General features: G+C 40.4%; 1 protein-coding gene across 8 annotated transcripts in view; it reads left to right on the top strand.

Moving 5' to 3' along the window:
* The window catches only part of LOC140487122 (PR domain zinc finger protein 2-like), a 171,117-nt gene extending 160,782 nt beyond the window's left edge, over positions 1-10,335 (top strand). For all 8 annotated transcript variants that reach the window (XM_072586649.1, XM_072586654.1, XM_072586652.1 and 5 more), the window contains 2 exons: positions 1,526-5,460; positions 9,036-10,335. In XM_072586649.1, coding sequence (XP_072442750.1) covers positions 1,526-5,460; positions 9,036-9,062 — 3,962 coding nt within the window. In that variant the 3' untranslated portion in view covers positions 9,063-10,335. The remainder of the gene's footprint in view (positions 1-1,525; positions 5,461-9,035) is intronic.
* The last annotated feature ends 13,255 nt before the right edge of the window (positions 10,336-23,590 follow it).

Here is a 23,590-nt window from a genome sequence, read left to right as displayed (position 1 = left end):
TGTAAAAGGTGCAGAGGAAATATATCCGGATGTTGCCTGGGCTGGAGAGTTTTAGTTACCAACAAACTTTGGATGGACTGAAGTTGTTTACCTTGGAGCAGAGGAGACCGAGTGGGGGCACAATTAAGGGAATGCATTGGATAGAGAGGAAGAATTTCTTTTCTCCTTGGTTAATGACTGAGGGGTACAGATTTAAGGTAGGGGGTAGGAGATTTAGAGGAAATGAGGAAAAACGTTTTCCCAGAGATTTTTTACACAGAATTTGGAACTCTCTGCCTGTAAGGATGGTGGAGGCAGAACTTTCAATATTTAAGTAGCATTTAGATATTTAATTGCATTACCATGGCATACCAGGCTATAGGCTGAGTGCTGGAAGTTGGGATTAGAATGGTTATGTCGCTGTTTTTGACTGACACAGACTTGGTGGACTAAAAGGGTGACTTTTGTGCTGTCGGTCTCTGACTAAAGTGGGATGCTCGTATTTTAAGATATGTAAAACGGCCTTTTCATATCCTACTTCCCACTAGTTGCTTTTCCCCTCTTTCTACAATCCCATGCTATCTATTTATTTTCCCTTTCATGTCCGAAACATGCATATGATATATATGTCCACTGATTAGGACTCATTATTATAATTACAGTTCAGAGTGGAGGTTAAAGCACTTGTACAAATGCAGAAAAGCCCCATGTTTACTACGGTCATAATAGGATTTGCACACGTACTTTTACCTCCACTCTGCTCCATCCCTTTAGTTACATAATTTCTTCCTCTCCCGCTTTTGATCACAAAGTTACCCAATTTCAAAGGCTGAAAAGTCCTCTTAAATGCAAAACAGTTTTTCAGACTGAAGGAAAAGATAATGAAATTTTGTTGAATCTGGGCATTACATTTAAAGAGATGTAATTATCAGAGGATACAGAGAAGATATTTGTGAGGGTGATTCTAGGTTTGGGGTTATTTCAGATATGTCGATAGATTGGAGAAGCTAAAGTTGTTTTCCTTGTAGAAGTTTGAGAGAAGATTTAGTAGATTCAAAACTGTTAATCTAAACAGCAGATAGTGGGTAATTCTCTTATTGGCAAAAAGGCTAACAATTAGGACACTAATTAAAAGCTAATATGCAAAAGAACCAAAAGCGACACAAGAAAAATCATTTTTATACAATGAGCGGTAAGGATCTTAAATTCATACTGAATGGCGCAGATACAATCAGAGCTTTCTGAAAGGAATTAGTAAGCAAATGTGGGATGATGGAACTAGCTTAGGCTGCTGTTCCAGAGAACTCTAGCATGATGGACCAATTGGCTGCCTTCTGTGTTGTAACTGTGATCCTATGAACATTAGAGTGAGGAAATCAATTTCCCTTACCTATCATTTCTTAAATACATTAATTCAACACACTGCATGAGCTTCAACACTGTTTTTCCAGAATAGAATAGTGAACATATATATAAGAGAAAAACTGATAAATGCTGAAGTGATATTGTAAATCTTGCTTTGTAGTAATTTTATTCTTTTAATTAGGTTCGGAGAAGGATGAATCTTGTGCCCCTACAGCCCATTCACAAGAGGAGAGAGTAGTGATTCACCAAATAGTTACTCAGAAGATTCTGCCTCAGCTGAAGTATCCACAAATGTCTCTTGAGCCAGAAGCAATGGCAGAAGAGAACGATTCTATTGAGAATCTCCCCAAAAAGAAAATTTCTGTTAAATCGCTGAAGCAGAAATCAAAAAGCGATCAGAATGGAATGGGAGACATTGAAGAAACCCATATGTTTCCTTGTAAAAATTGTGAGCGCAGATTTACCACAAAACAAGGTCTGGAACGTCACCAGCACATTCACATATCAACAGAAGGATTCACGTTCAAATGCAGGTATTGTGGCAAAGCCTTCGGCACCCATATCAACATGAGACGTCATGAGCGACGCCATGAAGCTGGGCCTAAGAAGAAAGCCACTTTGAAAATTAATATGGCTGGACAACTGCAAAAGGACGATTTTGATTTTGATAAAACAGCAATTGACATCAGTGTTAATTCTTCAACTCGACTGGAAAGTCCTGTAGCTCTGGAAAATTATAAGAAAACTGATTCTGAAGCAACACCCCAAAACCTGGAAAGTTCTCTTGTCAAGAGCTGTGAATCAAAAATTCAGCACCCATGCAAATTGTGCAAAAAAACGTTTGGTTCTTACACAAACTTGCGTCGCCATCAACGACGTATCCATGAGCGTCACCTCTTTAAGGGTATTAGAATGAGACGGAAAGGCTCCCCGGACGAGCAGGACCCGACATCAGACCAAACCAGGTCATCTTCTGGATTTCATATTGCTAGCACAGAAACTGAAGATGAAGAGGATGAGGAGGATGAAGAGGAGACTGATGAGTGTCAAGCATACATTATGGATGTTTCCAGTAACATCTCTGAAAACTTGAACTTTTACATTGATGGCAAAATTGAATCAAACAACAGTACCAGTAATTGTGAAGTGATTGAAGTTGACACCACTTGCCCAAATCCATTTGGACTGTCTTCAGTGCTTTTTCCAATGACTGATGAATCTCCTCAGAACCTTAAAACAACAACACAAGTACCAGTAATCCACACTGTTCTAAAAGAATCAGCAGACAGTGACTTGAAAGGTCCTAAAAAGAGGCGAACCACTAGCCCTCTACCATTTACAAAAACTAAAACAGAATTAGGCATTGAAACTATATCACCTGTTGTCTCCTCATTTTGTGGTCTGTCTCTTCTTGGTCAGACCACTAACAATTTAAGTGGGCATCAGGAGAAGAATACATTGTCCTCAAAACTCAAGCAGCTGCTTCAGATACAGGAAAACAGTTCACCCAGGTCAACTCTGTTTCCAGACAGCTCAGTTGGTCCTTCAACATCAACGGCACCCACAATGGGAATAAGTCGATTCAAGAGGAGAACAAGTTCACCACCGAATTCTCCACAGCATAGTCCAGCATTGAGCAGCACAGGAAAAGACACAGACTTTTTAAGGGTATGGAGTGAAAGTTTACCTGGACTAAAAGCACCAAAAATTGAAAGCCAGAGTAGTTCACCTGCTTGGAGTCTATCCAGCCGAGATGAAACACTCAGCCCGTTGAGCCTTGAAATGTGCAAAATAACAGCTTCTAAAGAATATGCACCAAGCCGGCTTCCCTGCACACATTTGCCGCTAGATCTATCCAGTGGCATAAAACTGCAACATGATGTAAAAACGGAACTAGAAGGGCCTGGGGTAACCATCTTAGACTTGAGTTTGCACAAAAAATTGTGCAGTGACAGTGAAGTCAAAGAGGATACAGGGAGTGTTTGTACTCCAGTCTCATGCAGTAGTAAAAAGAAGAAACCTACAACCTCTATGTTAGAGAAGGTACTTATGAATGAATATAATGGCACAGATCTAACAATGATCAATAAACAAGATACAGACTGCAGTCCTCAGCCGCAACTAGAGGTAGAGACACCACCTCATCCTGACATAACCTCAAATCCAGTAACAACCCCTGCTCCTTCTCCTCCACCGCCTGTCCTTTCTGTACCTTCACCTCTTCCAGAGTCAGTTACCCAAGTTTTACAGTCAGTAACCCCTGCTTTGTCACCAGTAGGTATAAATGTTAAGGAAGAAATTAAAGACGTTGGCTATCCAGACACTGATAGTGAGCAAGTATTGAATTGTATTCTTCCACCCACAATTGAACCAGAATCGCTCCAAGATGTACTCATTAAAAACTCTACTGATGATCAGAGTGCAGAAAATGCTCAGTCCTCAGTACAAGAGGCGAAATCTGAAACGACATTTACCAAAAGCTTTCAGTGCAATGTCTGTGAAACTCCTTTCCATTCCATCAAGGAACTAACCCAACATTTGTTGGTTCATGCTGAAGAATGGCCCTTCAAATGTGAGTTTTGTGTGCAACTTTTTAATGAAGCTAATGCATTGTCTGACCATCGGTCATCTTTGCATGGTGTAGGCAAGATTTTCGTGTGTTCTGTCTGCAAGAAAGAGTTTGCGTTCCTTTGCAATTTACAGCATCATCAGCGTGACCTACATCCTGACCAGCAGTGCACACACGTAGAGCTGGAAAATGGAATGCTGAGGCCTCAAAATTACACTGATCCAGGCAAAGCCACCAGCTGTTCAAGCCAGTCAATAGAAGAAAGTTCTACATTGCCATCTCATGAGGTGGAGGAAGATGATGATTCCAATGATTTAACAGAGGAATTGTATACAACCATAAAGGTAATGGCATCCGGGATAAAGCCAAAAGGCCCTGATGTCCGTATGGGTCTCAATCAACGCTATCCGAGCTTTAAGCCTCCTCCATTTCAATATCATAACCGTAATCCTACCAGTACAGTGTCATCGGCTGTAAACTTTACTACACACAATATTCCTCAGACCTTTAGTACGGCCATCCACTGTACAAAATGTGGCAAGAGCTTTGATAACATGCCAGCATTGCATAAACATATCCTGGCATGTGCATCTGCTAGTGACAAGAAACGCTACACCCCAAAGAAAAATGCAATCCCACTGAAAAAGAAAGTGTGGAAGAAAAATGGGGCAATTGCTGCAGAGCCAGCCAGGCAGAACACCATTCGGAGAATGGGGCAACCGAAACGGCTCAATTTTGAAGTGGAGACGAAGCCAAAAGTGACCATGAACAAGATCAAAATGAATGCTCTAAAGAATAAAAAAAACAAACTGGTGCAGAAGGCAATCTCACAGAAGAACCGTTCATCTGCCAAGGAGAAGGCCATATTGAAAAACAGGAGCTCGGAAAGCCACAATTGTCCTTACTGTGAGAAAGAATTTACTTATCTAGGAAGCCTCAATAAGCATGTTACCTACAGTTGCCCCAAGAAACCAGCATCCCCTCCCTCAAAAGGGTCTAGTTCCCACTCCCCTGCCAGCAGTGACAAAGGAGGTGGCCAACGTAGGAGGACAGCAGACACTGAAATCAAGCTGCAAAGTACGCCAGTTCTTTTAGGAAAAAGGAGAGGAAGAATGCTGGGATCATTGCAAGCAGAGTCTGTTTCCTTAGCACCAAGGTTGCAGCAGCGAATGAGATCTGTACCTCCAGTAAAATCAAAGAAGCCAAGCACATCACCTATTATCTCCAGAACTACAAGCCCAGTAAGATCAGTAAAAGTGTCACCAGTAGAGGGAAAGCGGTTAAAATCTGATTCCAGGCAACGGTCTTCTACCAACTCTGGCTTCACTTCACCAAGGCTGTATCTCCGAATGAAGAATAAAAAAGTTGTTTGGCAGAGGAAAACAAATGTAATGAAGCAAAAAAGATCAGAGAAGTACTTGGGGAAAACAAAGGAAACTCGAACAGGTGCTGTTACAAGAAGTGGGGCTCCTGGAGTTACTGATAGCAATGATAGTGAATTAGAAGATGACCAGGAGAACCATGGATCGTCATCAGATGATGTTCAGGTAAATTACAGATGATCATCTAACTCTTAAAAAGTTGACAAAACTGTCCACATTGTCAATGTCCTAGCTTCATTATTGCTATGTATATTTGAACCACATCTCGCACGCTTTTTGGGGAAGGCCTTATGCCTGAAACGTCGATTCTCCTGCTCTTCCGATGCTGCCTGACCTGCTGTGTTTTTCCAACACCACACTCTTGATTCTGTATCAGTCCTGGTTGCCTTGTTATAGGAAAGATATTATTAAGCTGGAGATGGTTCAGAAAAGATTTACCAGAATGTTGCCAGGAATAAAGGGTTTGAGTTGTAAGGCGAGGCTGGAGCATTGGAGTTTGGGGGGTGACTTTTATAGAAGTATATAAAATTGAGGGGTATAGATAAAGTAAATCACAAGTGTCTTTCCCTCAGGTGGGGGATTTCAAGACTAGGGGACTTTTTTAAGGTGAGAGGAGAAAAAGTTTAAAAAGACATGAGGGGCAACTTTTTTTATACAGGGAGTGGTTCGTGTGTAGAATGAACTTTTAGAGGAGATGGTGTATGTAGGTACAGTTACAATGTTTAAAAGACATCTAGGTAAGTACGTGAATAAGAAATGTTTTTGGAGGGATACAGGCCAAGCATGGGCAGGATGGACTAGTTTGGGATTATGGTGGGCATGGTCTGGTTGAACTGAATGCTCTGGTTCTGAACTATATGATTATAAATCTTATTTTTTAAAAAAAGTCTATATGCATTTACCTCATTGTATGTAAGTGAGTCCTTTTCCAATTGTAACACAACTAAGGAGCAGGGTTAGGCTACTCTGCCCTTCACCATTCAGTTAACTTACAGCTGACCTGGTTTTAACCTCCCCTCCACATTCCTACTTACTCCAATAATCGTTTACCCTTTTGTTTATCCAGAGTCTATCTATTTCTGTTTTAAAAATCAGATTCTTTGAGGAAGAAGTTCCAAAGACACTTAATGCTTCATGAGAAAATCCTTGTTATCTCTTTCTTAAATGGGCAGCTCCTTATTTGTAAACAATAACTCCTAGTTCTAGCTTCTTCACCACAGGAAACATTATTTCCACACCAACCATGTCAATTTTCCTCATTTCTTTTCTAAAGAAAAGTGTTTGAAATTAAGTTAACCTTAAATTGGAGTATTTTATTTGGTGATGCAAAAGGTCCTTGGTACATAGATAAAAGGTAATTTGAGGTGGGATATACAATTTATGATCATAAAACCCACAATGAGTTTTTTTTTTAAAGACTAGTTGGAAAGCACTGTTTTTTGCACCCTGAAATATAGACTAAAGAAACAAAGAATTCCTGCTGCACTTGTTCAAAATTTCAGTTAAACAACAGTTGATGTATTTTGTGTAGCTTTTTACAAAGGAAAAGGCAAAGCATAGGAACTGGTAGACTTGAGGACAAATGGTTATGGTGAATCTTGAACTAAGCAGTTTTTAAGTACATTGTTCTCTCCTTCATAACATGATTAAAATTATGATCATAGATTTCTTTGGTCATCTGAGACTGTGAGGAGGATATAAATGTGTGATATCATTGAGGAATAAGATGAAAGTTTATTTATGGGATCGTGTTTTCTATCCTCTGGCTTTAATGGTGCATAAGGTGGGCAAAGCACAAGCTTGCATCTGTTTCCACATCAAGACTTTCCTGCAGCTGGTGACTAGCTTGTCACCAGAAGCTATAGTTTAAGGGCTGTCACTCCATGTCAAGCATGGCTGATTAGGAGCCTCCCCTCTTGCCCCTCCCTCTTCCCCCAAACCCCCACCCTCTCTCGCTAGGTATTTTGCAACAATTTATAGGTTGACAATTAATTAGTTTGGCCACATTCTGAACATATCATCTATGGTTATCAAATCCTGGAATGAAACTCTAACTTGGAGCTTTTGGCTCAAAGGCAGAAATATTACTTTATGACAGGACTTCCACCCCTTTTGCTGTAATATTGTGGCATTCACTGTAGATGTATTAAAGCAGAATTTATAAGTTATATTTTTAAAAATAATTTGTTCGTTTTTAAAAAGTGTTGTGAAGGATTTTGTGTAGATGAGATTGGTCAAGATACTGAACGTTAAATGTGTAGTCTGGATCAAATCCTACACAGGAGTTATGAGTAACATGAATCTGAGGGAATATCTGGCGTGAAGCCCGAAAATGTTTTGGTTGCCTCGTGCTTTCCATACAAAAGGTTCTGTATGGCATATTAGCATGCTTCATCTTCAACCCCACCTTTCCTCAACATGTCAGTTCTTGCAATAACACTGGCAATGAGGCTGTCTCAATCCATACAGTACTAGAAAGAGGCTATGATTTTGTATTACAAATTAATTCCTCTTGGGTACTACATGTATGTCTATGGTTCAAAAGTGACCATGCCACAGAGTAAGCTCTAAAATAGCCTTTGTTATTTCAGATCACTGAGAGCCTCTAGTGGTAGGAACTGAATGCAGCAACATGGCATTGTCAGTCTAATTGATGCAACATACCAAAGGAACTGATTTTTGGCAAGATTCTCCTCCTCCATGAACTGAACGCAGAAAACATTAAAGAAATGTTTTATGCAGTGTATCTAAGCACCAGATCCTTAATGAATGTGTAGTCTGTCTAGGATTATGGGAAATGGCAAGACTTTGGAGGAAGCACATATCTGGCATGAAAGCTTGGTTGATCTTAAATTGGTTTTAGGATATTTCTTGTTAGCTGTTATTGGAAATCACTTATTAAATAATCTAGAATCCAGGCTGGTCTAAGAGTTGCCCTGGAAATGAGCTTAAGCTAATGATGTGATGCATTTGTGTGCCCCCTAAAATGCAGAGTGCTAAGTAGTTTCTATCGTTGAGGCTAAAAGAATTTATGCGTATTGCATACCCCTTTAAAGAAAGGGGTTAAAAAGGCATCCAACTCTACTCCACCCCTATCGCAATGTCCTGATCAATCAAAATTTACTTGTCAGTTGAGAACTAAGATTGACAATTACATCTTCAGACCAGTGATGGCCCAACCAATCAGCATCCTCTTCTCATGCTGTACATAATGGGTGTTTCTTTTCTGTCTCGAGTCTGTTTAGATTAGATTCCCTACAGTATGGAAGCAGGCCCTTCGGCCCAAACATGCCACACGGACCCTCCGAAGAGTAACCCACCTAGACCCATTTCCCTCTGACAAAGGCACCTAACACTGTGGGACAATTTAGCATGACCATTTCACCTGACCTGCACATCTTTGGACTGAGGGGAAACCGGAGCACCCAGAGGAAACCCATGCAAACTCTGGGAGAATGTGCAAACTCCACACAAACAGTCGCCCGAGGCTGGAATCGAACCTGGGACCCTGGTGCTGTGAGGCAACAGTGCTAACCACTGAGCCTCCGTGCCGCCCCTTTCTTGGGTCCTTGTTCTGATGAGTGCAAGACAAAAATCGTCAACTTCTAGTTTCCATTTAGCAATATTTAAGTTCTTTATCTTTCAGAAGATACTCACACTTATTATATAGTGGAAAATGGTAAAGTTATTGAACAGCACAAGAAGTGAAAACATCTGTAATTTTTGTTCTTCATTTTCAGGTTTATGCAGTGAAGATGGTGAGGTAACACCGTTGTTTGTCTCTTAATAACTGACTTGAAAATAAAACATTGAACCTAGACTGCCATTCAAATGGGTCTACGGAATTGGTCGTACTGGATTGCAAGAGACGCAAGAAACCTGGTGATCTGTTGTGTTTTCTGTCTTTCGCTTCAGAGAGATCTTCCAGTGTGTTGATGCAAACCTCTGAAAGCAGGAAGTGTTAAAGAAATGTTTCACATTGTGTCCAACCATCGGATCCTTTACGAGCGTGCGGCCTGTCTGCAATTATGGAAAATGGCAAGACTTTGGGGGACTAAAAAAAGAGACAGTATCTGGCATGCACTTTGTGAATTGGAAAATTTAAGTAAAACACAGTATCAGTCCATAGGCTGTGCATGGTCACCTAAGCAGCAATTGGAAGTATGAGTCTTCAATGAAATATCCTTTTGGAATAGCAGGGGCAGAACTGACTTGGAATCAGTCCTGTCTGTTTCTAATACTCTTTTTGTTGGGGGTGGGGGGGTGGGGGGAGTGTCAGGAAATCCAGCTTGAGAGATATTATTTCTGCTGATAAGGTCTAAAGGGAGAATATTAGTGCAAGGCTATCTCTGTGCACCCAGCTCCTCCCTCATTCTGTTTCCTGCTGTATAATTTTTAAAGAGACCCTTTTGTAAAGTAAGTGCACCTCAAATAACAAGACTGAATGCATTGCACAAAACTGCTACCAAACTGGTTTTCACCAGGTCTCATGCCCAGAAACACTGCTGCAGTCTTTTTTATTCCCCCTGGGCTTTCAATAGTGAATTTCTTTTGCTTTATTCGCTTCCTCATCACCCCCACCTGTTTCCCTGCCATGCTCTCTTTTTCTCTTCATCTCTGAGGAAGTTATCTCCTCTTCTCAAGGCGCTCTGTTTCTACTGTAATTTTTTGGATGAATTTTAGACTTGAAGGGGGGGAAGATACTATTTTTCACAACCCATTTCTGTTCTTAAAAGTGATCTACCTCTTTAAAAAAAAAATTTGTAATCAACTTCTTTTGCGAAGTCCACGCCACTTTAGCTCTCCCACTCTCAAAACCATTCCTGTTTTGTTTGTTTCTTTTTGTGGGGACTTTGTTAAAATAAAAATTGTATGAAGTGTTTGTAGTAATTAAATAACATAGGATATATTTAAAATTATTTAAATTGTGTTTCAGGCAACATGTCTGATGTATGTGATTCCTTCATTGCATTGTTAATTTTCTTTTTTGGTTTATTTTAATTTGGGCTGTGAGAATAAATGTGTAGAATGTTTCTGTAACCAGATTGTTGTTGCTCTTGTCATCTTGATGTGTCTTGCATTTTCTTTGACAAGAGGGTGGTGGAAACATGGCAAGTCTGATGTCTCTTCCTTCCCCTCCGCCCACCACCACCACCCATATGTTCTATCTCCCATGTGCGTGCATGGCTGTGCTAATTTTAAATCTTCAAGGCAGAGATTGTTGGGACTTTGGGCTAGGAGTAAAAGGCAAGATGTGCTGAATGATCACAAACATGACTGTTTCATGTTTGTAGGTCACACTACAAGGAATTGTGTGAATGGAAACAGTAAATTACAGGGAACAACAGAGTTGGAGTTCAATATAGGAAATCTGAATTCTGTCATTGGAAGACAGAGCTGTAGAAAACTAATGTTAGTTACCTATGCAAGCAAGCTAGTACGCAAGTTTCAAAAAGAAATCTGAAAAGTTAATTGAATGTTGGCCTTTATCTCAAGGGGATTGACATTTGAAATGAGGAAAGGATACTTCAGTTATGCAGAACAATGGGTAAGCCTGTTCAGTAATATTCCATCTGGTTTTGCACACTGACCCTCAGGGAAAATATGAGTGTTAACATTAGAGCTTTAGGCCCTTTTAAATTAGAAAGCACTTTCGCTGCATAAGGTATGATGGAAATCTGAAACCTTGTGGATGCTTGGACAACTGAAATTTTCATGATTTGAGACGTTGTGGATGCTTGGACAACTGAAATTTTCATGATTTGAGATGAGCTAAGACTGATCTGGAATAAAGATTTCAAAGTAATTGAGAGGAGCATCAGATCAAATATGATCTTTTTTAAATGCTGGGCCAGCATTTAATGTTCATCCAGCAGTTGAGTTGGCTGTGGCTCTGGAGTCACAATGTAGGTCAGCAATTTTCTTCCCTAATCAACAGTATTGGACTTTTTTTTTTCTATGGAATAAAGAACCCATTCCCCAGAACATTACCTAGGTCTCTGGATTAATAATCTGATGATAATACCACTAGGCCATCACCTCACCAGCTGGTTTGTAAGGCATAATATCTTTACATATGTAGCGGACATATGACCAATCCACTGGCATATCTAGGTCAGGGTGAGAATGATTTAATTACAGAGTAATGCACTCAGAGACATGCCTCACCAAACACACTCTGATCATGCACACTGCAGGTAGCTGCATGAAGCTCTGCCAAGTCTAAAGTCAAGACACCAAATAGATTAGTTTGGGCGTGAAGTTTCTTTAATGTTTCCAGTTTGGTTATAGCTGGGCTCCGATGCAGGATTAGGGTCAATTTCCCTATTCAATGTTTGATAGACGACTGACGAGAAGGAACATTTTAGAATACGACCTCGCCAACTCAAGGCTTGTATTCAATGTACATAATTTTCTGAATTGCTTTAGGTGAATAAATGTGTCAGTAAGTCTGACATAGGCAAAATATTAATGAACTAAGATTAGCGGAGCTTGCTGGAACAAGCTTGGTAGTAGGGGGCTCGAGAGAATCAGGCCTGTGCCTGATCTTTAGTGCTTGGAAAACCATCCACAATTGTGGAGGATGGAAAGACCTGGACTTGCTTGAACCCCTATGGTTGCTGAAGGCCACCCAGTAAAATCTGTTGAGGAGGCCCCTCATTATCAAACAGTATCTGATCCAGAAACCCACCAGTGGTAGAGGGTAGCTGCTGAACACACACTTGCCTTCCCATGGCTCCAACTTTGCATTTTCCCAAGTCCCAATCACTTGTCTCTCTGGATCTAGGATCTAGCATCCAGCCTCTGTATAGGCCTTGGAGCATTACCAGGTGTTGCTGTAGGTAATGGAGAGCTGCCAGTCTCTGACTGACCAGCTGCTCTCCAGGGTCAAGATTTCAACCCTCCGATATCCTCAATCACAAATGGCCTAACACCAACCAGTTTAGAGCCTAAGTGCACTTGATTTGCATCAGGCCTTCTCCAATGATGTACCTAACCTCCTAGGAAGAGAGAACCATGTCACTGGAACTTAATTCCACCCAAGATATTAACCCATCCTTCCTTTCACATGCCAAGGGACCTTTTGTTTATGTAACAGTATTTTATTTAGGCCTTTCACTAGTACTCCCTTCCAGGAACATGTCTTCAATGCCATTGACTTGGTCCTGAAATATAAGCAGTTTTCTGTAAATAATTGTTTTGTAGGAAAGAACATGACTTTTGCTGAGAAAGCATTTCATCTCTCATCAGGCCAGTTACTAATACCAATAAAGGGGAAGAACAATATTCATATATTACTTGCCTGTCACTACAAATGTTGGTTGTTCCCCTTTTTATTGGTGGTATTGTGAATTGCTCTGTAAGATGAAAAGGTTTTATAAATTATTTTTCAGCAATTTTCTTTAAGTATTTGATTGACCAAAAAAAATGTCAGCAGAAGAAAATAAATAAGCTCCTCAGTTATTGTTAGGCTGAAAACATTGCAGTTGTTCCATTCTCCCTAGCTATTGTCGAGTCACTTGCCTATGTCTGTATCTCCACTGCTACCTAATGGCGCACATAGCAGAGACACTTAACAGCTTTACCCTTGTAGTCCTTCGGGTTTACTGCAGTTGTTCAAATTCGTAGATTTTAGCTTTGCTTTTGCATCTTAAGGAACTTAAGACTAGTCTGTAGCCAGTGGTGAAAGGATTCTGGAATGGTAGCAAAATTGTGTTGTCAAAGTTTCAGCCCATGTAGGAACTGAGCTGGGAACGATTGTGAATGGGTGTTTATTAAGTAATCAATGGTTGTATTATGCTTAAGAGACCTTCAGGTATTGATTAGCCCAGTTGGCTCGATGGCTGGTTTGTAATGCAGGATGACATCAACAGTGTAAGTGCTTATCCTGTATCAGCTGAGGTCGTACCTTCTTGACCTTGCCCCTTGCCTGAGGCATGGTGACCCTCAGGTTAAATCACAACTAGTTGTCTCACTCTAAAGAGAGAATGGGATATTAGCAACTTGCTTTACGTCGAAGGATACCAGATCTGGAAAGTCACATATTGGTAGTTCACCTCAGCATTATAAAGGTGTAAACATTCTTTCTCTTGCATTCTCCTCTCAGCAGTTACAAATATAGTATTATTGTATGCATTATTTGTTCCTAATGTCCAGCAACTTAACTCATAGGCAATGTTTTTCTGTAGTTGAGACAAATTTCAGGAGTGTGATTCATATATACTCATGTTGTTGTAACTGTTGACCCGAATTAATGTTTTGTTAACAAATCACCCCTAACTGGTGCATTATTCAAAGCTACGCTGCCAAAGTGTAATGCTAAGTAAAAGATAGCTTTAGTCCCTACTCTGAGGGTAAATCAGCTTTAGTCCCTACTCTGTGCAGGAGTAGTAATAAAGACCTGCAAGGTAGGAGGTAGTAAGGGGACTTCAGGTGCAAGGTAAGTAAGGAGTAACTTGCGGATGTTATTTTTCAAAAAGCATTCGATAAGGTACCACTAGAGGTTACTATGTAAAATTGGGATTCCTGGATTTGCTGGGTCTGTTAGCGTATGTGGAATGTTTTAAGGAGGTAAAACAATAGGAAATAAGCTGAGATTTATTCCTAGAGTGTGGAAAAATTAAATATGATCTTATTAAAACTTGTAGCATTCTTAGCAGGGCAGATGTTCCCTTCATGAAAGTTCAAACTTAATATCATTGTTTTAGAATAAGGCACCAGCCATTTAGAACTGAAGATAGATTTCTTAGATTAGATTAGATTCCCTACAGTGTGGAAACCAGCCCTTCGGCCCCACAAGTCCTCACTGACCCTCCGAAGACTCATTTCCCTCTGATTAATGAACCTAACACTATGGGCAATTTAGCATGACCGGCACATATTTTGGAATGAGAGTAAACTGGAGGACCCAGGAGAATGTGCAAATTCCACACAAGCCGTCGCCGGAGGCTGGAATCAAATCCAGGTCCCTAGTGCTGTGAGGTAGCGGTGCTGACCACCGAGCCACTGTGTTGCCCTGTGGCTCTTTTGGAATTCTCTATACCAGAGAGCTGTGGTTGCTCAGTCATTTAATACATTCAAAGTAGAGATTGATTGATTGTTACATATTGTAGGGCTAGTAAATCAGATATGATCTTTCTGAACAGCAAAGTTGGCTCATAGGACCAAATGGCCGCCTCCTGCTTCCGTTTGTGTTCTGAGTGGGGAAAAGGGGGCAGCAAAAAATACTAATTGGAAGGAGACCAAGAAAAGCAATATTTAATCATTGGAACACCGCAGATTTAAACTTCTAGCATCAGCATTCAGCCTAAAAAGTGAAAGTTGATATATTCAAAGCATTGAACTAGCAGCAGTTCAAGAATAGGTTGTAAATCCTGTGTTGACAAGTGGCATTGTAAAATGTCCATGACAGATACTACAGCATAGCAAAGGTTGCAATAGGTTTGGTGTTTGCTGAGACTTGTAACTCCCATCTGTTTGAAATTAATAAGAGGAGTTGTTAATATTTCTCAACTAAGAGGGAGAAATGGTTACTATTAAAACTGACCAGTTTTCATTGAGCACTTTATTATATCTGTTACAATTTGGAATTGCTTCAGATACAATCAATTCATGCCAAGTGTTGCAATTTTAGTCAAATGCAGCAGTGATTTATGGCAGCGTGAGAGAATTGGCCTTGGATTAAGTATCCCCGAAGTCCTGCTTCCGTCACCTCTCCCTCCCCGAAGTCCACTCGTAGGTTACAGTAACCCCTGAGTTCAGTACGATACCATTTTTGGGCAGCAATGAACTTTCAATACTGTTTAGTGTCTGACCTCATTATGTGCTCTGGAGTAACAAGTGCAAACACTGAGGTGTGTTGACTGCCTTTACGTGCACTGAGATTGCAAAAGCCCAATGAGTCCGGTCAAGAACATAAGCTTAGGGAGTGCAGTGCAAGGCTGCTGAGAGGAAGGGGAAATATTTCCATTGGGACCAGGGTGCATTTCAATGTGGGTGACACCTTTGTGATGACTGATAGGTTTTGAGTAAAAAGCAACTTGCTTGTTTATCCTGAGAGGTATCTTAATCTTGGAAAGCCAATGAGAAACTGGGGAGAAAAAAATTGCCTTCAAAAAAGGGTTTCTTTTAATGAAAATGTACCCTATATGGGCGGCACAGTGGTTAGCACTGCTGCCTCACAGCGCCAGAGACCCGTGTTCAATTCCCGTCTCAGGCGACTGACTGTGTGGAGTTTGCACATTCTCCCCGTGTCGGCGTGGGTTTCCTCCGGGTGCTCCGGTTTCCTCCCACAGTCCAAAAATGTGCAGGTCAGGTGAACTGGCCATGCTAAATTGCCCGTAGTGTTAGGTGTAGGGGAATAGGTCTGGGTGGGTTGCGCTTCGGTGGGTCAGTGTGGTCTTGCTGGGCCGAAAGGCCTGTTTCCATACTGTATGTAGTCTAAGATATGATGCTGTAGGTGACTATTGTAAGTTTGATCACCTGGGCAAATGTTGCTGATTTCTCACTCAATTTCCAACTTGCACGAGAAGCTCATTATCTTATCACACCAGTGTGGAAACTGTTATAAGATAAATTTAAGAAAGTTTTTTAAAAATCAACAACCTAAGAAGTATTTAGTTGTGCATGAGTTGGAATCGAGTCATCTAGACCTCACATTCCCAGTTAAAATTCTCTGCCCAGAGTTGTACCACTCATTTACCCTAATAACTCCAGTGGGAGGGAGAGAAAAAAGATCCATAATCCTTGTTCAGCTGGGGTGGAGGGGGAGTGGGGGTTGAAGTATGTGTATGTTTCCAGATGTAACTCACTTTGTCTCTGTTATGCTAGTCTACGTTATACTAATTGTACTACATTGTTGAATAGCTTTGCATTAACTGGGTAAATGTTGGCATTTCTGGACTGGTATCAGACTGAGGAGTCAACAGCATCTGGAGAAGAGTAAAGTGGACAAAGATTTTCTAATAAGTAATGCTGCGATATTTCATTTGACACCAACAAATTATATATTCCAAACACTTAGTGTAATAAAACATCTCCAGGCATTTTACAGGAGTGTGTATGTAGTTCGACTAACCAGCATAAGAAAATATTAGGGCAGATGGCCTGAAACAACATCTGCTGAGAAAGAGAGGTGAAGAGGTTGGAAAGCGAATTCCTGAACTCGTGGCAACTGAATGCACAACCACTAATGGGGTGGCTCAGTGGCTAGCACTGCTGCCTCACAGCACCAGTGACCCAGGTTCGAATCCCACCTCAGGCAACTGTGTGGAGTTTGTACGTTATCCCTGTGTCTGCGCAGGTTTCCTCCGGTTGCTCTGGTTTCCTCCTATAATCAAAAGATGTGCAGGTCAGGAGAATTGGCCATGCTAAATTGACTATAGTGCATTAGTCAGGGGTAAATATAGGGTGGGGGACTGGATCTGGGTGGGTTACTCTTCGGAGGGTTGGTGTGGACTTGTTGGGCCGAAGGGCCTGTTTCATACTGTGTAGGGAATTTAATCTAATCAATGGTGCAGTGAATATTGAGAATGGTGAAGAAGCCAGAATTATATAAGTTCAGCTATCTAAGAGAATTGTAGAGTTGAAGGACATTACGACTTTTGGGAGGACGACTTGAAATGGAGGAGGAGAAATTTATAATTGAGATGTTGCTTGATTGGGACCCAATGTAGGTCAGCAGGTACAGGGGTGATGCATAAATGCAAGATGGTGAGAGTAAGCAGCTGTCAAGTTTACCCTCCTTGTAAATATATTGTAAATGAGTCCAAAGATGTGCAGGGCAGATCAATTGGCCATGCTAAATTGCCCATAGTGTTAGGTGCATTAGTCAGAGTGGAAAAGAGTATGGGTGGGTTGCTCTTGGAGGTCGGTGTGGACTGGTTGGGCCGACGGGCCTGTTTCCACACTGTAGGGAATCTAATCTAATATATAGGGAGGGGCTGAATAGGCTGGGGCTGTTTTCCCTGCAGTGTCAGAGGCTGAGGGGTGTCCATGTAGAGGTTTATAATATCATGAGAGGCATGGACAGGGTGAATAGCCAAGGTCTTTTCCCCAAGGTAGGGGAATCCAAAACTAGAGGGCATCTGTTTAAGGTGAGGGGGAATGATTTAAAAGGGACCTAAAAGGCAACTTTCTCACGTTGAATATGATGATACATCTGCCAGGGATGGTGGTGGAGACTGGTATGATGACAACTTTTAAAGGTCATCCAGATATGGGCCAAATACTGGAAAACGGGAGTAGATCTGTTTAGGATGTCTGATTGGCATGGACGAATTGGACTGAAGGATCTGTTTCCATGCTGTGTAACTCTGACACTATATAATGCATCTTTTAACTGTCTGTACAGTTGTGTACTTAAACATGTCAACAGCAGGTGTCACTATTGTGCCACAGTTTCTTACAGTCTGGTGGAGGAGGGATACCATTTAATAAACCATGCAATGTCATTAATCATTCTAACCTTGCATTAGACTGGGATTTTACAGAACAATGTGTCTGATCTTTCCTTTGGTAATTCAATTTTTCCTTTCCTCTTAAACTCTTTCCCAGCTTAACCTCAAAGTCTTTAATGATGATTCTTCACTGCCTATGGAGAGACAGCTACACTCTGTTCAACATGAACCCATTCTGTTACAATTGATAGCATGGGACACAGTGGATTGTGACTAAGGCTGTATTTCACCCAATTCCTCCAACATGCAACTGAGCTCCACTGGATAGGAAAGATCAAGGATCAATCCTAGTTTATGCTGAATTGGCTGGTTCAGGTAGACTGGTAGTAATTGGTCTCAATGCTGCTGAACTGAAGTCGACAAAGCTTCTTCCTGTTTCCTATCGTAATCCCAACTGGAAGGTAGCGTATGTAGGAACATCAGATGAGAATAAAGTAAGGTGGCTTTGTGACATCCTCCACATCAAAACCTCCTGATGCCAAATGTGAGACCTGAAGTTTTGATTTTGTTTTTAAATATTGTGGGAAAAGCTCCTGAATCTTGATGTTTGGTTGACAGTTCTGCTCTCAAATGGTTTCTAACCTGTTGAGTTGCCAGCTCCGAGCCCCATGGCAATGGACTTTCAAACTACCTCCAGAATGTGAAATATAGAATCAATTTGATTAGAGATAAAGAAGAAAAAAGGTGCAGTTACATTGCTCTTTGTAGTCTATAGACTGCCAACTATAATGGGAAGGATGTTGAGGAATAAATCAAACTAAGTTACAGAGAGGTACAAGCAATCTGGAACAGTTACAATGGAGGACTTTCTTCATCTGAATGTGGACCAGGTCCAGTCTACGTATGCTCCCTCAAAAAGGGAAAGGTAAGGAAAAAGCAGACCAAAATGAAGAAAAGGTGTGTTTATGACATCTCATGTTGAACATTCAATGAGAACCAGATTGAATATAGAAGGGAAATGAAAGGCAAACAAGAGAAGATTTAGATTTTATTGTCACGAATGCTTACGTACAGGAGTACAGGGAAAAGTATATAATGTCGCCACACATGGCGCCAACTTGTGTACAAATTACTTAAGTACAAAAAAACTTGGTACAATATAGTAAAAAAGAGAAACAAAGTTTAAAAGGTTAAGCATTACAGACCTTCACAGAATAAGAAGAAAAACAAATAGTCATAGAGATGTACAGCACAGAAACACACCCTTCAGTTCAACTCGTCCATGCTGACCAGATATCCCAAACCAATCTAGTCCCATCTGCCAGCACCCGGTCCATATCCCTCCAAACCCTTCCTATTCATATACCAATCCAAATGCCTCTTAAATGTTGCAATTGTACCAGCCTTCACCACTTCCCTCTGGCAGCTTATTCCATACACGTACCACCCTCTCTGCGAAAAAGTTGTCCCTTAGGTCTCTTTGCCCTCTAGTTTTGGACTCTCCCACCCCAGGGAAAATACTTTGTCTATTTATCCTGACCATGCTCCTCCTGATTTTATAAACCTCTATGAAGTCACCCCTCAGTCTCTGATGCTCCAGGGAAAACACCCCGAGCCTATTCGACCTCCCCCTATAGCTCAAACCCCTCCAACCCTGGCAACATCCTTGTGAATCTTTTCTGAACCCTTTCAAGTTTCGCAACATCTTTCCAATAGAAAGGAGACCAGCATTGCACACAATGGTTAAGCCACTGTTGAAATAATGTTCTATACAGCTGCAACATGACGTCCTAACTCCTGTACTAAATACTCTGACGAATAAAGGAAAGCATACCAAATGCCATCTTCACTATCCTATCTTCCTGCGACTCCACTTTCAAGGAGCAATGAACCTGCACTCCAAGGTCTGTTTGTTCAGCAACGCTCCCTAGGACCCTACCATTAAGTGTAAAGTCCTGCTCTGATTTGCTTTCCCAAAATGCAGCACTTCGCATTTATCTTAAGTTAAACTCCCCCTTCTCAACCCATCGGCCCATCTGATGAAGATCCTGTTGTGATCTGAGGTAACCTTCTTCACTGTCCACGACACCTCCAATTTTGGTGTCATCTGCAGACTTACTAACTATACCTCTTATGCTCACATCCAAATCATTTATATAAATGATGTAAAGCAGTGGTCCCAGCACCGATCCTTGTGGCACTCCAGTGGTCACAGGCCTCCAATCCTTACAGCTGATTGCTTCTGAAATACAATTATGTAGGATGCTACAAATCATGTCGACAAATTAATGGCTTTGGTAGTTTTGGATAAATATTGCACCAGAGCACCAGAGCAATGTTCCTCCTATTCTTCAAGTGAGATCATGAACTTTCATGGGATCTCTTCCATTTAACAAACAGGAGGACCACTAATTTTAGTGCCTTTTTCAAAGTATACCATCTCTGGCAAATTGCATCACCCACTTAATACTACATGGAATATAACTGATGTTACTTAATGCTCAAGTGGTTTGAACCAAAAATGAGAAAAATAAAATTTTGCAGTTATTTTTACTTTTACTGTTCATTGTCTGTGAAAGGGATAGCGTAAATTCAAGTTGTCCCATCATGGAAGGAAATTTTTAGTAAACTTCTTGGTCACAGTTACTAAAGTTATCTTATCCCATTACCTGTTCTAGAATTTGATCATGTTCTTTCACTTAAAACTCCAATGCAGTAGTTAGTGCATTTTGCCAACCTTTAATGAACCATTACAAAACAGGATATGAAGTGTACACACATCTATAAAATTAACCTCATTTCAATACTGAAAATCTTTAATTTTCCAGATTCTCTATTCATACAGCCCTGTGATCTCACCAACATCATCATCTATATATTAACGTCCACAATATCAACATTTCTCTTCGGTCTCAGTAAATGTTCACCGCTTTCGCTTATGTTTACTACTGAAGGCTGGCTTATTGCCCCCTGTACACAGTGCATTGAACATCAGTGCACAGCTGTATGGATCTTAAAAGGGAATGCTGATCAAGTCCAACCTGTTTGCTCCCTATACAGAACATTCCTGATTGTTACTGATGGAGCGCAGTTTGGTGGAAACATTGGCTTTAGAAATTGAAGAGCTGCACTGTTCAGTGCTGCTTTTTCCAATGTAAGTATTTTTTCTGATATTAGCTACACATGGGTTTTGATAATTGCTATTTTGAAATGTTTAGATTAATCACCAAGTTGCTAAAACCCTTCAATTGTTTGTTTCTCCCTTGTGCTTTCTTCTCCTTTTGTTCATCCCTAAAGTGTTTTAAATTAGACTTTCGTGGTCAAACAACCTACTATATCTGTAATAAAGAAAATACATAATGCAGTGCATGGGGAATGTTTCTTAAATTTTCTTTAAGTCACACTGAAATAGGCAAAAACGAAAATCTCTGCAAACCTGCTGAAACTGATGTTACCAATCATAAGGCATTATTTGCCAACAGACATGCAGAAATGCTTTCGAGTGGTCTTCTCAGACATTTCCCTTCAAATGTACATGAAAGCTTTTAGATTTTTCTTTGCTACTGGTCAACAGTCTTAACAGTTATCTACTGATGTGGGTGCGATTTCCAACAATTGTCCTCAGAGCACTAAAAGTTTTTATTCCTCCTAACAACTATACAGCCTATCTAATCACAGATTTAATGCTATTAAAGTTCCCTATATTACAACAGCAGCTATGAATCAGTAATACTTCATCACGTGAAGTGCTTTGGGACATCCCAACGGCACAAACGAGGGCTGACAAATGCAAGTTTTCCTTTTGTTATATTGCTTAAGCAATTTATAGTATTCAGTCTACCAACTAAATACAACATTGAATTGTACAAATTCTAACTAGGGAAAAAAATATACTGACTTTGTCTAAAATAATGTAAAGGATATCAGTTTCTGTAAATCTATCCTTTGTTAAACCGCTTTTATGAAAGCATATTGGCGATAAGTAATCGTATAGCTCTGTTTACTTTATTGCTTCTAACTTCTCTTTTTCTTTCCATCTCAGTCAAGTGATGAAGAGTTTTCATTTTTATTCTTTTACACAATGCAGCAAACTTTATTTTAACCGGCACCTTATGAACCAGAATTCTTGATAAACCAACAAAAATTATGTACCTGAAATATTGGAAGTTTACTGTACTATCACAATTTCCACAATGTTTGAGTAGTCAGTTGAGGATGCACATGAGAAGGGTCTCTGCCTCTACATTTTATCCAAAAGCAAAGTTGCATTTTCATTTAAGTGATTTATGCTGTTAATAAAGTATGTGATGTGTACACCCCCTGCCTTTCTTACCTAGTACTTAGTGTGTGTTTTTACAGTGATTATTTGAACCTCTTGATCGATCGAGAAGGAATCTCTAACTAGATAGGTTTAATTTGATCAATTGGTACACACCTTGTCCCATAGTGCTGGTTAATAAAAAGGTTTGTTGTACTTTGTATCGTAAGAATGACTTTTTTTATCCACGAGATATTATTCAGAATTCTTTTTCAATTGTTACTGTAGTAGGATAATGTTCAATTTTAATTTTAAAATATCCTGATTGTGGACAACTGTTGATGTAAACCCCTGCAACAACTGGTCCATAAATGTCCTTTAACCTTACATAAAAGCAGCAACATCAGTTACAATCAAAGGACACACAAATATCCAGTAAGGAAACATTTCATTTTAAGAAACCTGAGACAAACCATCCTGGAAGAATCCATGCAAAGACTGAAAAAGGTAGAAAGTAATCGTTACAATTCCTGCGCCAAATTCACACACAACCTATTTGATGGGCCATGTATTATATTATTTACATGGTTAGATTTTATAATTGTTTCTGCAAAGGACCTTACAAGTTTCAGGATGCATCAGACAAAAGAATCCTGCTGGGAAGGAGTGTTCTTTTTTCCACAGTTGAGAAGTCTAGTTCCATAGTTTTAGATGAATTAAGATTTATTGCACATAAAAACAATTTTACCTTGTAACTGCTTCTTAATCTCTTTGGTGAGATAAAAAAGATAATAGTCATAAAGATGTACGGCACAGAAATAAGCCCTTTGGTCCAATCCCTCCATGCCTACTAGATATCCTAACCTAATCTAGTTCCATTTGCCAGCACTTGGTCCATATCCCTCCAAACCCTTCCTATACGTATGCCCATCCAGATGCCTTTTAAATATTATAATTGTACCAGCCTCCTGCACTTCCTCTGGCAGCTCATTCCATACACACACCACCCTCTGAGTGAAAATGTTGCCCCTTAGGTCCCTCTCACCCTAAACCTACACCCTCTAGTTCTGGACTCCCCCAGCCCAGGGAAAAGATATTGTCTATTTATCCTATCCATTCCCCTCATGATATTATAAACCTCTATAAGGTCACCCCTCAGCTTCCAACGCTCCAGGGAAAACAGCCCCAGCTTATTCAGCCTCTCCTTATAGCTCAAACCCTCCAACTCTGGCAACATCCTTGTAAATCTTTTCTGAACCATTTCAAGTTTCATAACATCCTTCCGATAGGAAGGAGACCAGAATTGCACACAATATTCCAACAGTGGCCTAACCAACGTCCTGTACAGCCACAACATGACCTTCCAACTCCTATTCTCAATAATCTGACCAATAAAGGGAAACATACCAAACAACTTCTTTACTATTGTATCTACCTGTGACTACTTTCAAGGAACTATGAACTTGCACTCCAAAGTCTCTCTGTTCAGCAACACTCCCCAGGACCTTACTATTAAGTGTATAAGTCCTGCTCTGATTGACTTTTCCAAAATGCTGCACCTTGCATTTATCTAAATTAAGTTCCATCTGCCACTTCTCAGCCCATTAGCCCATCTGATCAAGATCCCGTCGTAATCTGA

Source organism: Chiloscyllium punctatum, chromosome 16 (assembly GCF_047496795.1).
Source record: "Chiloscyllium punctatum isolate Juve2018m chromosome 16, sChiPun1.3, whole genome shotgun sequence".
NCBI lineage: Eukaryota > Metazoa > Chordata > Chondrichthyes > Orectolobiformes > Hemiscylliidae > Chiloscyllium > Chiloscyllium punctatum.
Note: the sequence above shows the minus strand (reverse complement) of the source record. Positions and strands in the feature narration are given on the sequence as shown.